At 32.8% G+C, this 16,554-nt stretch overlaps 4 protein-coding genes across 4 annotated transcripts; all 4 read left to right on the forward strand.

Annotated features, from left to right (window-relative positions):
• Positions 1–5,016: 5,016 nt before the first annotated feature.
• On the forward strand, positions 5,017–6,145 carry LOC145759784 (uncharacterized). Its single transcript, XM_082573629.1, has one exon. The coding sequence runs from the start codon at positions 5,032–5,034 to the stop codon at positions 5,971–5,973; it is 942 nt and encodes a 313-aa protein (XP_082429755.1). The 5' UTR covers positions 5,017–5,031; the 3' UTR covers positions 5,974–6,145.
• A 1,215-nt stretch (positions 6,146–7,360) lies between these two features.
• On the forward strand, positions 7,361–8,437 carry LOC145759406 (phosphatidylglycerophosphatase and protein-tyrosine phosphatase 1-like). Its single transcript, XM_082573229.1, has one exon. The coding sequence runs from the start codon at positions 7,782–7,784 to the stop codon at positions 8,343–8,345; it is 564 nt and encodes a 187-aa protein (XP_082429355.1). The 5' UTR covers positions 7,361–7,781; the 3' UTR covers positions 8,346–8,437.
• Positions 8,438–8,504: 67 nt separating this feature from the next.
• On the forward strand, positions 8,505–10,158 carry LOC145758998 (GPI-anchor transamidase component PIGT-like). Its single transcript, XM_082572712.1, has one exon. The coding sequence runs from the start codon at positions 8,513–8,515 to the stop codon at positions 10,127–10,129; it is 1,617 nt and encodes a 538-aa protein (XP_082428838.1). The 5' UTR covers positions 8,505–8,512; the 3' UTR covers positions 10,130–10,158.
• A 195-nt stretch (positions 10,159–10,353) lies between these two features.
• Positions 10,354–16,399, forward strand: LOC145758997 (ribosome quality control complex subunit TCF25-like). Its single transcript, XM_082572711.1, has 15 exons — positions 10,354–10,549; positions 10,684–10,818; positions 11,098–11,213; positions 11,549–11,734; positions 11,891–11,987; positions 12,305–12,404; positions 12,699–12,792; positions 12,910–13,002; positions 13,381–13,486; positions 13,654–13,782; positions 14,180–14,265; positions 14,687–14,845; positions 15,213–15,303; positions 15,641–15,726; positions 15,936–16,399. Exons 1-15 carry the CDS (start codon positions 10,427–10,429, stop codon positions 16,183–16,185), a joined length of 1,851 nt encoding a protein of 616 aa, XP_082428837.1. The 5' UTR covers positions 10,354–10,426; the 3' UTR covers positions 16,186–16,399.
• Positions 16,400–16,554: the final 155 nt, after the last annotated feature.

The raw sequence follows: 16,554 nt of genomic DNA on the forward strand, positions 1-16,554 counted from the left end.
TTGTTATTTTAAACAATAATGTTAGTTGTTTATTTAAATGTAAGTAAGACTTGTGTAGTTGAATAGCGACTAATGATTTGCTATTTTTCAGTTACTTCGTTATCAAGAATGGATGGATGAAAGATGACGTCACAAGAAATGAAAGAAAGGTAACGTCACATATATTTCAAAAGTTACATACAATAAGTGTAAATCTAATATTGAGATTTTTACGTGTAACTAAAAATATTGTTACAGGAGCAGGGAGGGGCGATTCTACCGTGATTTGATGAGGAATTGAAGAATTGGATGTGGCCCTAAGGTAGTTGTTAGTTTAGGTACTGATGAGCTGTGAGGAAAAGACCAAGAAAGGTGATTCCTTTAACATACAGGTGAGATACTCGTTTTATCTAATAAATAAACCTAATTTAATAATTTAAATAGATAATAGTAAATTTATACCTTTTGCTTGTACATAGAACTTAATTTTTTTTAACCTTTAAAAAAAAATAAAAAAGGCCAACAACCCCTGCCCTTAAGGCAATGGCCCCACTTGCTAAATTTAAGATATTGTTGACTTAGGATATTATACTCAAATGACCTAATACTAGGATCAGCCTAGTTAGATTAAACAAGTCGTCAGTTTTACGTTAACTTTAATTCGCTGCGCGTGTTGCAACACATCGCTTCGTTCGCTTATTACGTCAGTTTGCGTCGCTTCAGTTATTACGTCAGTTTGCGTCTTAGTTATTACGTCAGATTACGTATTTTAGTTTTGCTTTGGTTAAACTTAGTTGCTATTAGACAGATTTATTAGCAGTTTTGTAACTATCCGCTAAGTGGTGCGCTATCACTAGGGTATTCCCCTAATGTGTTATCAACTGCTACGTGGTGTTGTATAGCATATTTGGGCAGCCGCTAGTGGGCGCACTCGGGTATAGAAGCCAAGTAACAAATGGTAGGCTACCATTATCATTTAAATACCTGCTTATTGTTAGCAACATTATTTTGATTAATAGGCTCTTAGTTATTTGAATATATTAATTGGCTTGCTTAATTTGTTAGTTGATAATTAGTTGGTTATTAATATTTAATTAACCGCTAATTATTAGCAACATTTTATTAATTTGTAAGCTACTGGTCATTTTTTTAAAATACTTGGCTTGCTTAATTTGTTAGTTGATAGTTAGTCGGTTATCATTTAATTAACCGCTAATTATTAGCAACATTTTATTAATTTGTAAGCTATTATAGTCATTTTTTTAAAATAATTGGCTTGCTTAATTTGTTAGTTGATAGTTAGTCGGTTATTATTTAATTAACCACTGATTATTAGCAACATTTTTTATTAGTAAGTCACTTATTTTCCTAACATAATCACCTTAATTTAAATAAAAGTTTGGTGTACATGCAATTGGTATAAATATTAAGATTAATTAATTTTTTGTTTAGAATTTATATACAATTACAATGCTAAAGAACATGTTTAACCACTTTCTTTTTTTCCGAGATGCTTTTGTGATCCAATTGATGATGTTGCTGTCTGATGATGTCGCTGTCCGATGATGCCGCTGTCCGATGATGCCGCTGTCCGATGATGCCGCTGTCCGATGATGCCGCTGTCCGATGATGCCGCTGTCCGATGATGCCGCTGTCCGATGATGCCGCTGTCCGATGATGCCGCTGTCCGATGATGCCGCTGTCCGATGATGCCGCTGTCCGATGATGCCGCTATCCGATGACGCCGCTATCCGATGACGCCGCTATCCGATGACGCCGCTATCCGATGACGCCGCTATCCGATGACGCCGCTATCCGATGACGCCGCTATCCGATGATGTCGCTACCTAATGACTTTCATTGTTCAAATGCGGCAAAACCATTATTATTGCCAACTTGTTGTTTTATCCTCAACAACAACAACATACTTGGTAGTCAACTTTTAACTACCATCATAACAGCACATTGTTATGTCGGCATGCGTGGCGTGTTTAGTTTCTTCCTCCCTGTTTAAATGTGCACAGCCTTATAAAGGTGCCGCACAACCATTTCTCATTTAATTCTTTATAATTTATGGTTGGCGCTAAATGTAGCATTACTTCATAATTGTTACATTGTTATATTTCCAATATCCATGGTTACATATTCGATACCATATATGTGACACCCCCTACTGGACAGTAGGTTGTTCAATATATTTGTGCATTGTATGTGACAAACGTTATTTTGAAAGGCCGAGTTGGGACGTTCTTTCTTTTCGGTAGGTTTTTTTTCGGTTAGTCCCTTTATCACATGCAATTTATCGTGACCATTTCGTGCTTTCCTACTAGAGCCATACTGGGTTATATTAAACGTAATTTTTTTAATTATTGGAACATCAACTGTTTTATTATTCAATAATCTCGTTGTAACATATATTTGAATGTTACACATAATTTATCAAATGTAATTTTTAATTTATTGGAGGAACTTTTATTTCGTAATTGTTTTTTGTCTTTGTAAATTTTTTTTGTAATTGTTTTTTGTGAATGTTTTTGTAATTGTCTTTGTAAATATTTTTTGTAATTGTTTTTTGTAATTGTTATTTGTCATTGTTATTTGTAATTGTTTTTTTGTCATTGTTTTTTTGTCATTGTTTTTTTGTCATTGTTTTTTTGTCATTGTTTTTTGTCATTGTTATTTGTAATTGTTTTTTTTGTAAATGTCTTTTTGTGAATGTTCTGTTTAATGTCTCTTCGTAATTGTCTTTTTTTCTAAATATCTCTTTCTTGATGTCATTTTGTAAAAGTCTTCTTCTAAATGTTTCTTTGTAAATGTCTCTATTGTAAATGTCTCTTCGTAAAAGTCTTCTTTTAAATGTCTTCTTTTAAATTTTTTTTTATGTCTCTTTTGTAAATATCTTTCTTAATGTCCATTCGCAAATGTCTTTTTCTTAATGTCCATTTGTAAATGTCTTTTTCTTAATGTCCATTCGTAAATGTATTTTTCTTATTGTTTCTCAGTAAATGTCTTTTTCTTTATGTTTCTTTGTAAATGTCTTTCGTAAATGTTTATTCTTATTTTTTTCAGATGTGTTGATTTATTTCAGTATAATAGTCAATACATTACATTATATTTAAATTTTGTCATGTAATACCCATAGAGTTCAGTATCAAGTAATATTACTTGCAATTTAAAAAAGATTTCTTATCCTTTTAACTATTTATAAAGGATTAAAATATGCATGCAAAATAGGTAATGTAGTTGAGTTAAACAATTTCAGTTAGTTGACTGTCAAACTAAATTATGTTTTTCTTATAACAGTTTTGGTAATCCAAAACACATATTTGTCAATATCTAATGTTGATATTGTGATACAGATAACTGCCTCTGTTTTGTATTTGCATATTCTAATGAAGTCTTCGCGGAGCAGAAGGTGGATGACATCACAAAGATGAATGACATGATTTCATTCGAAGAAGCGACCGACTTACACATCAAAAGGGAAAATACTGTTTTAATCATTTGTTAATGTTTTTTTTATAATGTTAGTTTTTAAATCTTATTGAGGATTATAAGAATAAATACTAACTAATTATTTTGTTAAATAGTGAATAATAATTTGCAATTTTTCAGTAACTTGATTGTGGGAATGGAGAATGGAGGTTGACGTCACATGGAATGAATGGAAGGTAACCAGATTTTCCTACATTGTTTATTACAGACATGAAATATATATCTTACATTTAATTGAAATATTTTTTTAAGGTATTGGATTAAAAGCTGAAAGGTTATCGAACATAGCAAGCACTTAGTTTAAGGAGAGTTGTTGAATTTTAGACCATCCTATTTAACATTACCTTGGAAGATCTGTACAAGTTATATACATGAACACAAGCAGTTGATCACAATGGGTCTTAAAATGCATTACAGGTAAAGATAAAAAGCATGAATATACCCACCAGATCAGTTCCATTACTTTCAATAAACTCCATAGTTGATAAACTGAGTCCATAAGATATATTGAAGCCGGTGATTTAACGAGCATAATAGTTACTGGTTTGTGTTTCAATTCCTGTTATTTTAGTAAATTTATAAAGGGCAACTTGGATCCATTCCCCCACCCTGACTATTAAATAAAATAAAGCATTAGTAAAACTTGAGCAACCTATATATGTTATGTTTTAAATAAAAAAAACATTTTTAGTCTCAAATTCCAACGATTCACTTTGTTTAGGTAACCAACCATGGGTAATAGCATTTAAACTGGCTTTATATGGGAAGGTGTTTCTGTTGCGATAAGAACTAGCTGTGATGTCACTGTCCATATCTGGAGCTTAATAAGGTTTGTTAATAAAATTAATTTTTGTTTGTTTATTAAACCTAATGCTTTTAAGTTTTTATGACAAAAATGGAAAAAAGCATGTTGCGATACTTTTTGTTGTTGAATTATTATTTTTTTTAATGTTGCTTGAGTGAATATGAATGTGCTATGAATGCTTTGTTATAAGTTGCTAAATATGAAACTTAATTAACAATTAGACAAAAAAACAAACTTTAACCACAATATTTGATTCATAAAAACAATTGTGGTTTATTAAAAAAAATCGTAAGCTAAAAAAATGGTGTTTTTCAATATTAAATGTTTTTTTGTTTGTCATTATTAGACTAAAAAGTTATCTGTAAGCAAAATGTATTTACAAAACACATTTTTTGTTAAGATTCGAACAGGAATTTTTGATTTAATTTCGCGGCAAAGTTATGTGCGATTTCCCGCAAAAATCGTATTGAAGCAACGGTCTACTTCAATGTGCTTACTACGTTTTAAAAGCGTTTTCTTTTAATTAACTTATAGATATAGGTACATACTTGATACTTTTAAATTTATTAACGTAAATTTTAAACCATAAAACTTGTAAAAATAAAAACAATGTACGTATTTTTTACAGGCTCATTAAGATGAGGACAAATTCAACAACTAACAAATGTGATTTAAAACTGATTTGGAAACACTGTTTTGGTATCAAAACAGCTTTAGTTTGTTTTTAAACAAAAATAACAAATTATTCAAAAATGAATAACAAACAATTAAGCGATGAGTCGATATCAAATAGCGAGAATTACCCACAACCTTTGGGCCTTATTCCTCTTTACCCATTTCCACAAATTAACGACCCTGGTTCCCATGGTGATCGCAAACCCACACCCCACCCACAATTAGCTTTATCCTCGTTTTTACCTCCCATTTATCAGTATGGAAGAAGGGGTTATGCCGACATTGGACCATCTTTAGTTGTAGAAAATTTAATTGAAGAAGTTATAACTGAAGAAATATTAGATTCGTTCCGAGAGGTTTTAACAAATGGGGTTGAACCGAGCCAAGAATCGATTAAGTTTACAGCTAAAATATACGCACAAACTTTAAACAATATAGCCCATGAGTTAACCAATGACATCATAAATGATGTTGTGCTGGAAGATACTCAAAAATCTGTAATCGAATATTTTGACGAACTTATAAACAGCCATCGAGAAAAATGGAATGTTGATTTGTTTACAAACTCCTTAATCGATGAACTAGTTGCAGAAATCATTGAGGTCGACGTTGCTGAAGATGTTCTGATATCATGCTCTTGTGGTGAATCAATTATTTCGATTATCCAAGAAGTAATATTGGAGGAAAGTAGAGATGTTGCTATAGAAACACTAACACACTACGGGGCAAGTATTGCCTTTGAACAATATCGAAAAATCAGTAAATTTGCTGTTGACCCAGTTTTGGATGGTATTTGTATGGAAGTATTGCTTCCAGAGCCAGCAACAAATGAAGACGAAATCGACAATGTGTTGAACAATATTATGTTTGATATTTTATTACATAAACAGCTTCAGCTTTCAACTCATAGTGATTGTGTGCCCTTGCAATGGTTTTTAAAAAAGTCTGTCGTTGATTTAAGTTTAGATTTAGTTTTAGAAGAACTTTGTGATAAATTGGATTCAACTTTTGATTCCTAATTTAGTTAATTTAATCTTTGTTTAAACACTGTATGTTTTATGCACTTAAAATTTTTATATTGTTAACTTTTTTGTATTGTTATATTCCTGTTTTTATAATTTTATTCTATTTTTAGAATTTTTTGTTCTTAAATTTGTTTAAACACTTTAAAAATAAACAAAATTTATTTTCCCCCCATAGCATCATAATAACTAGGGGGAGGGGGATAAGATTCCAACTCTCTGTCTAACACAGTAGGTTTGTACCCATAACTACTTCCTGGGTCATTTGTAATATTATTTTGTTCTTGATTTGAAGATTTTCTGGGATCTTCTTTAGGCTTTGGTCGTTGTAGTTGGTCTGTAGGTTGTGTTTGTTGCGTAGTTGTTTGTTGGATAGGATTGGGTGGATTAAAAAAACCTTGTGGTCGTTGTGTCTGAAGATTTGGGGGCTGTTGATTTTGCTGAAGTTGCATTGAATGTTGTTGTTTAAATTGTTCGTTTGTTTGGTAATAATTCGAATATTGTTGCTGCTGTTGTTGTTGCGAATTCTGTTCGTGTCGTTGCTGCTGTTGTTGATTCAAACGTTCAAGATTTTCCCGCTGTTTCAACTTAAACTCATTCCAATTTCCATTTATTTTGGTGTTAAGAAAAAGTAGAAAACCCAGTGGCAAAATTACAGCAAATATTAAATCCATTCGTCCTAGCGAGAAAATTACAAGAGTGCCAATAAACCCAGTTACGATAAGAACTACTGAGACGATTTTCCAGCGTTGAGGACATTCTAAATTGAAAAAAAAACAAATTTTATTAACACTTAGTTGTTTAAACCTTGAATTATCAGTTACAAATACCTGAAATTTGTTCGCAAATATATTTTGTTTCATCATTCGATGACAAGTTATTTGTAAGCCCAGCTTGTGGTTGCTGGTTATAAGCAAGTACGACTTGAGGCTGAAAGTTACCACCAATTTGTTGGGTGGGATAGGACGACATTATTAAATTTTAAAGATTTACAATTTTTTAATTTATTTTTGTTTATTTTCGATTTAAATTAAAATTTACGTATATATGACGCAACAAAGTATTAGTATACTAAATTAAACAGTAATATTCAGCGTTCGGGTCTGCTAGTGAGTTTGCGCTAAGGTCAAATTTTTCAACAAATTCGTTTTCGGTTTAAACGTTGCACAAGTTTATAAGTTGTTAATAAAAGGTATTTAAAAGTTTAATACTTCATAAAACACTTCAATTATGGGTGGAGATGCCGAAGCACCATTTCCATTAACAGGTTGGAAGAAACACTTCAATTCCTACACGATAATCGGTCGAAGAAATGTCGTTTTGGCCGTTTTGGGAACATGTGCTGTTGGCACTTTGTATTTAACCAGCGGCAAGAAGAAAAAGGAATAGAACATTAAAATTGACATTTGTTTTTGGGTTAAAAAGTTTCAAATATTTAAATTAACAGTTTGTTTTAAAATTCTTTACGTTTTTTGATGTTAAAAAATGCCAAAAACAATTTTTTAATAAGATTTGTTCTGAGCTTCTTTAATGCGAAATAAATTAAACTGTTAATTTAAATTTTGTTTTTATATAGCTTAAGTAACAGACAATTTATTAAGCAGGTTTTTTCAGTAAAGAAACATTAGGTTTATTACCAATAACTAAAAATAACCACATAAACAACTAAAAATATTTAAAATCAACATTTTTGGTCACAACTGTTTAATTTTGTCATTTCCTGTGTCAGGTATTACAGTTAACACACTAACCTAAGCAACAGGGTAATACCTAATTTGTTTATTTGTCAAAAAACTGACTATAGAATGTGGAAATTAGTTCCTAAGTTAGCATTTTATCCATCTCTGGCATGGAATCTTGCAGTTGAGAAATTCACAACAAGAGAATGGTTCAACAGAGTAGATAACACTGTTCTAATCGGAGCGTTACCGTTTCGATCTATGACATCACAATTAGTAGATAAAGAAGGAGTGCGGGGCGTGGTGTCGTTAAACGAAGAATACGAGTTACAAAATTTTGTAAATACCTCCGCTGAATGGAAAGCAGTTGGAGTTGAGCAACTTAAACTTCCGACTGTCGATCTGATTGCTTCTCCTTCACAAACTAACCTTAAACTTGGAGTCGATTTCATTTTAAAATATCGAGAGCAGCAGCAGAGTGTTTATGTTCATTGCAAAGCGGGAAGAACCAGAAGCTCAACCCTTGTTGTGTGTTACCTAATGTCAGTGTACAACCTTACTCCTGAGCAAGCAATAAAAAAGTTGATAGAAAAGAGACCTCATATTTGGATCCGAGAGAAACAACTCAACACAATTAAATGTTTTTATAAAGAAAATGTTTTCGGACAATTTGATTCCAATACTGAATAAATTTGTTAATATATTGACATGTTATTTTAATATATATATACTGTACAAGCATTATAACACTTCAAGTTACGATTACCGCAATTTTTATTAACTTTTGCTTTGAATATTTTGTGTACATTTTTCTTGTTTTTTAAACTTTGTTTTTTATTTACAGGAAAATAGGTAACATGAATCTTGTAAGTAATTTAACTTGGTTGTTTGCGTTAATTTTATTAATCAAAGGGCATGAAAGTTATCACGAAAACTTGAAGGTCAAAGTTCTGAGGAACGAGCAAGTTTACGCTTTCTTTAACTTTACAACAAACACTCCTTTTGAAAACGAATTTAATCCCAAACATTATCACCTTTTTCCGAGATCAATCGGACAATTAATCCAAAAATACAATGTCGCCGAATTTCACTTTACAATGACCCAAGGGTTGTGGAGGTATTCGCAGTGGGGGACCCCCTTTTTACCTTCCCCGGCTGGAGTTCAGTTGTGGGTTTGGTTTAAAGAGGGTACGGAGAATATTGACGAAACTTGGCGGGGTTTCACGAACTCACTTTCCGGGTTATTCTGCGCAAGTTTAAATCTTGTCAACAACGCGGCGACACTTTCACCAACTTTATCATTTCGTCCGACAGGGTCTATGACATCACAAAATGGTTTGGATAATAAATATCTAAGATACGGAGCACTTGGTCGCGAAAACTTATGCACAGAGAATTTGACCCCATGGGTGAAGTTACTTCCGTGTGGTGTAAAAGTTGGACCGGCATCGTTGTTGAACCCAAGTCATTTACACCACAGTAGGTTCTTGTCCATTTCGCTTCAAGTTCGAACAGTTTGTTCCGATGCTGATTGTGATGTCACAAGTATGCAGTTACAACAACATGTCTCCGTCGTCAAGGATCTTAGAACAACTTTAAACGAGTCGCCAAACTTTAGTTTTTCGTCCGTTTTCACGAAAAAAATAAAACCAGCTTGCCCCCTAGCTGAATCAAGTTCAATCGAGATAGAAGCTCCATCTTTTGTTACAATTACACCTAAGCTGAAAACAAATAATAACAAGGCATTTTTGAATTTGAAATCTTTAAAATCTGACACCGATATTAGAGTAAAATGGACAAAAAAACCTGGGTCAATAATTCACAGCCCACATGGTGTTTTATCTCATTGTTATTTAACTGGTTTAGGTCTGGAAGGTGGGGTAACGTGCACTATATCGAATCATTATGACCATGACAAAACTATAATTTATTTGCATTCACTACCATGGTATTTATACGTCCAGTTCCATACCTTAAACATTAGAAATCAATCTGGTGGTGAAATAAGCCCCTCCTGGGTTTCATTTACCCCAGGTAAAACTCGGGTAAGTCCCCACGTTCTTGAGTTTGTCCTCGATCTTCCCGCACAAAGCGCCATCGATGTTTCGATAAAATTCACAAAAGGTTTCCTGAAATGGACTGAGCATCCCCCAGACTCGAACCATGGTTTCTATATCAACCCAGTAGTAATCACCATGGCAACAGAAGGGTTGAACTCAAATGGTTCAGTCCAGAGAGTTTACAGCGAATCTTTATTGGTTTCGATCCCTGTTCCTGATTTTTCGATGCCGTACAACGTAATTTGTCTGGTGTGCACGGTGCTTGCGATAGCCTTTGGTTCCTTCCACAATATCACAACGAGAAGACTGCAAAAAGTTGATGTAAATAAACCCCATCCTATTAAGGAGAAACTTTTGTTGATTTTAAACAAATTGAAAAGAAAGAAAGTTGATAATGTGAAGAAAATCGATTGATTTGAACTTATATCCACAGAAACCTGAAAATTTGGGCACAAAATTATCAATTCATCTAAAAATTGATTCGTAAAAAATTTGGGGCATTTTAATATTTATGAAAGTCATTAATTACCAAATAGAATAAGTGTAAGAAGTGTTGTCCTTTTGTAGAAATTGTTTTTTTAATGTACTTAGTTTTGCTATTTATCTGTGCATGATTAGCAGAGACTTTGGACGTTTTTTAAATTAAAAAAAACTATTTTTTATGCAATTTTTTTAGTAATTTGAAAAATTAATAATTGTTAAGTAATTGTGATGTCATCTCGGGCATTACGTAAACTTCAAGGTCGTGGGGAGGTCATGAGCTTTGGCACCTCTAGTGGCGAGGAGGCAAAAAGTGAAGACGAAAGTTCGAACATTCAGAACAAATTTGCGCTGGTATGAAAATAAAATTTTTTGTTTTAATTATTCTTGTTTTAGTAAAAGTTAACATTTTTTTGTTGTTAAAACCATAACTAATGTTGTTCAACTTTCAATTTTCTTTTTTTAAATTCATTTTATTTTTTATTAAGTTAAATGATTCTGGTGAGGGTGTTGATGATGTCACAAATGATTCTGAGGAAGAGGTTAAAGTTGTTCCAGCCGCCAAAAAGAAGAAGCGAAACAGAAAAAAGAAAAAACAAAAAAAAGTTGAAGAAAATAACGAGGTAAAAGTTACATATATACTGTAGCGTAGAAGAACACTTGGCTTTACAACATGTGGTCCTAGGTTCGATCCCCACTGCTCTTATGCTGGAGTGCCTTTAAGGTAAGGTGCTAGAATTGGTATGAACTCCCGCTAAGCCAGCACTTAATCAGCAGCTTAAAAATCGGGCAATTATAATCCAAAATATCCTAAACTACCAAAGTCAACTTAAGACTGGGTCAGGATAACTAAACCTTCTATCATTGAGAATAGATAAATAAAAATTAAATTGATATTTTAGAATTTAGAAAATATTGATGATGTTTTAGAAGATTTAAAAACAATTCAAAATTTCCCTTCAACGAGTCAGCAAAAAATGATGTCATCAACTCGATCTGTACTCACCGTTGAACACAGGTATTTTGTCTTTTTTATATATTTTTGTTCGCAACATGGAAAAGATGACTTCATGACCTTAACATAGAGTAACGTTTGTTACCATGTCTGACCCAGTCTCAAGTTGCCTGTGGTAGTTTGAAATATTAAAGATTATAATTGCCCGATAATTATGCTGCTGATTAAGTGCTGGGTCAGCAGGAGTTTATACTCTTTATAGCAATTTACTCAAAGGCACTACAGCATGGAAGCAGTGTGGATCGAATTTAAAACCTCGCGTAGTAACCAAGTGTTCCATCACCATAACAAGCTTACCATCAGGTAGTTAAATTGTACTAAAAGTAAATTTCATTTAGGTTGTTAAACCCAGACAATGAACTACGGAAAATATTCGGTTCTCGAGCATTGTCAGGTGACACAAATTATCGCCGTAGAAACCAGGGTCCGACCAATAAGGGAGGCTGGTTGGTTCAAGGTCAAAATAATTGGACAAAAGTTGGAAAAACTGGAATTTCAATGGAATTACTTGAGACTAAGAATGGGTGAGTTTTAAATTTTATTGTAGTTCTTTTGATACAGAATTGGGGAAACCCTTACCCTTAGTTTTTATTATATTATAGTGTGCATTTATTAATTGTGGTTCTGTTGTTAAACTTTGTTCAGCAACTAGATTGTTATTAATTATTTTCTTTATCTAGATGTCAGTATTTTAAATATGAGCACAACAAAGATTATCAAGAAGTCCAATTTAAATTCCTTGATGCTGTTGAGACTGCTGATCACAACAATATTGGGGTAGAAATGAATTGTTATTTAAATTAAGTTTTATTCTGTATCAGTTTTTTGTACAACAAGTAACCTAAAGTAACTCAGTCCTGGTTTTAATTCATACTGCTTTTATGCTGTAGCACCCTTAAGTAATACATAAAATCCTGCCAAGCCCAAAACCAATCAGCAGATTAATTATCGACAATTATAATCAACAAAATTAAAGCTACCAGAGGCAACTAAAGACCGGGTTGGGACAACAAATGTTGTTCGATGTTTAGGTTGTGAGGTTGACTTTTTCACATTAAGGAAGAATACATTTAATATTAACTTGATTTTTACAGAGAGTGTTAGAAAAGCATTCCTACCACGTTGACTCACTTTTAACTTTCAGCGACGTTTACAAAGTTCACGAAGATGTCAAAATGGCTCGAGAACTTACTGGTAAGTCTGCTTTGTACTCTAACACATAGTTTAAACTAATATTTTACACAACCTTTTATGATCTTATAGTCAAAAGCCTACCCTACCAATAGCATTTTTATTGTCTTAATATGGTCACAACTCGTAACTAATATTTGCCTGGGATAATTTACCTATGCACCACAAATGGCAGTTTTATTTATCTTGTAGGCTTATAACTTTAATATATTTTTATATATGTCTGCCAAGCTCTATTATATATAGGTTTAATTGATTTTTTTTCAAATATGTTAAAGTTTACTTTAATTTTTACAGAGCGTGCACTCTACTGTCTTGAACGATCTTTTCATTCTTGTTTTAATCTCACAACTGGAGTGTGTAGACTGGAATACAAGTATCAAGAAAATAGGTAAACTTTAAATTTTATTTTTTCCAATAAATATTTGCCTTAAAACTGGTTTAAGCAAGAATTTTTTTTTGTTTCTTTTTAATGTTGTTTTGTTTATCAGTTTTCTTTTTTTTTTAGGTCCCTGTTTCTTGCTTTATTCAAGCATTTAAACTTTGTTTCCCAACGAGGCTGCAATCGAACTTCACTCGAACTTTGCAAGGTTTTGTTGAGGTAAAAATAAATGAAAGAAATTACTTATTAAGTTATTTTTATTTTTGCATACATTTGTTAATATACTGTTATTAATATAGCGTGGTGTTTTGGCCAGAACACTTGGCTTTACTACATGAGGTCTTAGTTTCGATCCCCACTGCTTTCATGCTGTAGCGCTCTTAGTAAGGCGCTATAAACGGTATAAACTCCTGCTGAGCCAACACTTAATCAGCAGCTTAATTATCGGGCAATTATAATCTATAATATCCCAAACTGCCACAGGCAACTTGAGACTGGGTCAAGTTACTAATGTTACTCTGTGTTTTGGATGTAAAGTCAACTTTTCTGCATTAAAGGGGTAAATAAAAATTTCTTTAATTGTTTTTTTCTTTTCAGCCTTGATCCAAAGGAAGACCCCTTATGTGCAATATTATTGATTGATTATTTGTCACTAAGAGCTGGTGAATACAGATATCTCATCCAGTTTGCTACAGAATGGGGGGTAAGTGTTAACTCCATTAAATATCAAGCAATTATATTCATGTTAAACTTAAGTTGCAATTTAAACTGCTTAAGTGCAAGAGACTGTTTAAGGTTTTATTTTATATATTTTTAAATAAGGTTCAAATATAAACAATTTGGTTTTTAAAAGTTTTTCTAAACTTTTAGATGGATCGAAATTTGATGCAACTTCCAAACTGGTCGTTTTCGTTCGCACTTGCTCATTTCCTATCACCTGATCATGATAACGATGTTGCTGACCAACAACTTCAATCAGCTCTTCTAATGTTTCCTACAGTAAGTTAGTTTAGCAATAAACATTTGTTTGATTTTGCTGTTTAAAAAGTCATCATATTTTTATATATATGGATCTATTTTTCTTATATTTTTATCCTTGATGTGGGAAGGTCAAATGCGCGACCTAAACATAGAGTAACATTTGTTACTCTGACCTAGTCTTGAGTTGACTTTGACAGTTTGTTTATGGCGCCTTACTGTTTATGGTGCCTTACTTAAGGGCGCTACAGCATGAAAACAGTGGGGATTGAACCCAGAATCTTATGTAGTGATGTGTCCAACTTACACTATGTTATTTAAAATAGTTTAAGAAATTTTTGACTGCATGTAAAATGTTATTATGTTTTAATATTCTAACATAAATTGTATTCTGACATTGTGATCTTCTTAAATGCAGGTGTTGTTGATGTTATTGGAGAAATGTTCGGTTCGACCAGATACAAAAGTTTCAGCTACAACCTACTTTACCCAAGCCAAAGAAAAGTAAGAAAATTTACTCAAGTGTATCACTAATTTATTATTTCAAGTAGTTCCTCAATATTAATTAATTATTTCATTGGTTTTGGCTTGGCTGAAGTTTGTACCATTTATAGCTTTGTATTTATTTCACTTTAACATGGATGCAGTGGGGATCGAACTTTAGACCTCATGTGGTAAAAACCAAGTGTTTTAACCACTACATCATGTCGTTTATGGTTCTTTTTCAACCATTGAACTTCTTTATTTAATTAAATTAATTTTTTCTTCATTTATATTCATTTATAGCGCTGACTCAAGGCCAGTAATAATCAAACTAAGGACCGCATGTAGTAAAACCAAGTGTTTTGATCCTTCTGTTAAGTTGCCGGGTGTTAACTTTTTTAATTAAATTTAATTATAACACGATCTTTAAATATTATTACAGGGACCCAGTTGGTCTACAACTACTATGTCAGATATTCGTTTCACGTAATTTTATGCTGTGGAAGGATACGACTGTAATGGCCTGGTTGGAGGCTAATGTCAACGTTGTCATAGCAACACTGGAAAGTGACAGAAAGGTCGAAGTGGAATATACAAAAAAGTAAACAGAGTTGTTTGAAAGTTATTTTTAACTTGTTTTTCACTAAATCAACTATTTTTTAAGAATATTCATTGTAAAAAGGGCTAAACAATGAAGTATTAGGTTTAATTCCCCCTGGTCTCATGCTGTAGCATCCTCAAGTAAGGTGCTACAAACTAAATAAACTCCTGCCAACACTTAATCAGCAGCTTAAATATCTGCTTATTATTATATGTGTTATCTTAAACTTCCAAAGTCAACTTGAGACTGGGTCGGGGTAACGTAGGTGAATACAAAAAAACCTTAAACTTAAACACAAAACTGAGTTCAAAATCAACCTGGACTGCTTAAACTTTGACTTTATTTAAACTGTTTTTGTAATTAAAAGGAGATTAAGCAGATACCAGAAACCTCCACTGAATATTTACCGACATGCTTTGATCTCAGAAATTGACGGAATTAGTTCTTTGCTGCCAATTGTAAGACAAATTAATATTTATTTATCCTCAATGTTGGAAGGTCGACTTCACTTAAACATAGAGTAACATCAGTTACCCCAACCCAGTCTCCAGTTGCCTTTTTCTGTTTGGGATATTATAGATTGTAATTGCTCGATAATAAATCTGCTGATTAGGTGCCTGCTCAGCAGGAGTTCATACCGTTTATAGTGCCTTGAAGGGCACTACAGCATAAGAGCGGTGGGGATCGAGTCCAGAACCTTATGTAGTGGTGCCAAGTGTTTTATATACACAGAAATTTTTGACTTTTTTATTATCTAAACAAGGCTTGTTTTTTTATAAAACCTATGACTTGCAGGAAATTAGAATGGGAACGATGCTGAGTCATGATCCTTTACCCCCTAAAGACAGTGTCGAGTCATATAAGAGGGGAGACAACAGAAGGTAACTAGAAAATACCTCGTTTTTTAAACTTAAAAACATAATTTTCATTTTAAAGTTAAAGAATGTAAAAAACGAAAAACACAATAATTTCCTTTTTTTATTAAAATACTTTCTAGAATAATTTAAAGTTTTTTAAATGCATTTGGTTGTCTGGTTTTGTTAGTTACCATTAAAACCACTTTTTAACTTATTTTAAACTTATTTGAAAGACGATCCAACAGAGGAACTTCAAACCCTGTGAGTTTATTTTTCCATTCCCTGCTCCCTGGTTACGACCCCGACAACCCCATGGCGATAGTTGGCAACGACAACAACGACGATCTCCATGGCAACCATGTTGAACACATGAGAGGAAACGTTCAGACTTTGATGAATGCGATGCGAGAACTTTTAAACGGTTTTCAACAACCCGAGGGCGAGCAAGAGCCAGAAGAAGAGTTTAACGACGAATGGGATTAAAGGTCAAACAATGTGACCTTGAGTGTAAAAGGTTATGGCCCTAAAGGTCAAGAGTTCGAGCTAGTTGTGGTGGTAATATTATTGGATAAAAACTTTTTTATTTTTTTTCGTATTGGGGGAAATTATTGCAAGTTATTTTGAGATTTTAATTTATTCTATTATATTAAATTAAAACAATTCAAGTGCAAAAAAAAACATTTCTAAAAAAAGATTTTATTCTATAATTAACCAGCAGCAGGTATTTAACCTTTAACCTCGAATTTCCAACACTAAATGGCAAAACTTTTAGCCCAACTTTAAATTGTCTGGCAAATAAAAATCACATCGAGCCACTGATGACATCATAGAGAGCATCGAAGAGCTCAAGGT

Source organism: Corella eumyota, chromosome 7 (genome assembly GCF_963082875.1).
Source record: "Corella eumyota chromosome 7, kaCorEumy4.1, whole genome shotgun sequence".
Classification (NCBI taxonomy): Eukaryota; Metazoa; Chordata; class Ascidiacea; order Phlebobranchia; family Corellidae; genus Corella; species Corella eumyota.

Bases quoted from the DNA above. Each gene is read 5' to 3' on its own strand.
- LOC145759784 (XM_082573629.1), top strand. From the start codon at position 5,032: ATGAATAACAAACAATTAAGCGATGAGTCGATATCAAATAGCGAGAAT.
- LOC145759406 (XM_082573229.1), top strand. From the start codon at position 7,782: ATGTGGAAATTAGTTCCTAAGTTAGCATTTTATCCATCTCTGGCATGG.
- LOC145758998 (XM_082572712.1), top strand. From the start codon at position 8,513: ATGAATCTTGTAAGTAATTTAACTTGGTTGTTTGCGTTAATTTTATTA.
- LOC145758997 (XM_082572711.1), top strand. From the start codon at position 10,427: ATGTCATCTCGGGCATTACGTAAACTTCAAGGTCGTGGGGAGGTCATG. The intron at 10,819-11,097 runs GTAAAAGTTACA...TTGATATTTTAG, and splicing joins AAGTTGAAGAAAATAACGAG to AATTTAGAAAATATTGATGA. The intron at 13,003-13,380 runs GTAAAAATAAAT...TTTTCTTTTCAG, and splicing joins CTTTGCAAGGTTTTGTTGAG to CCTTGATCCAAAGGAAGACC.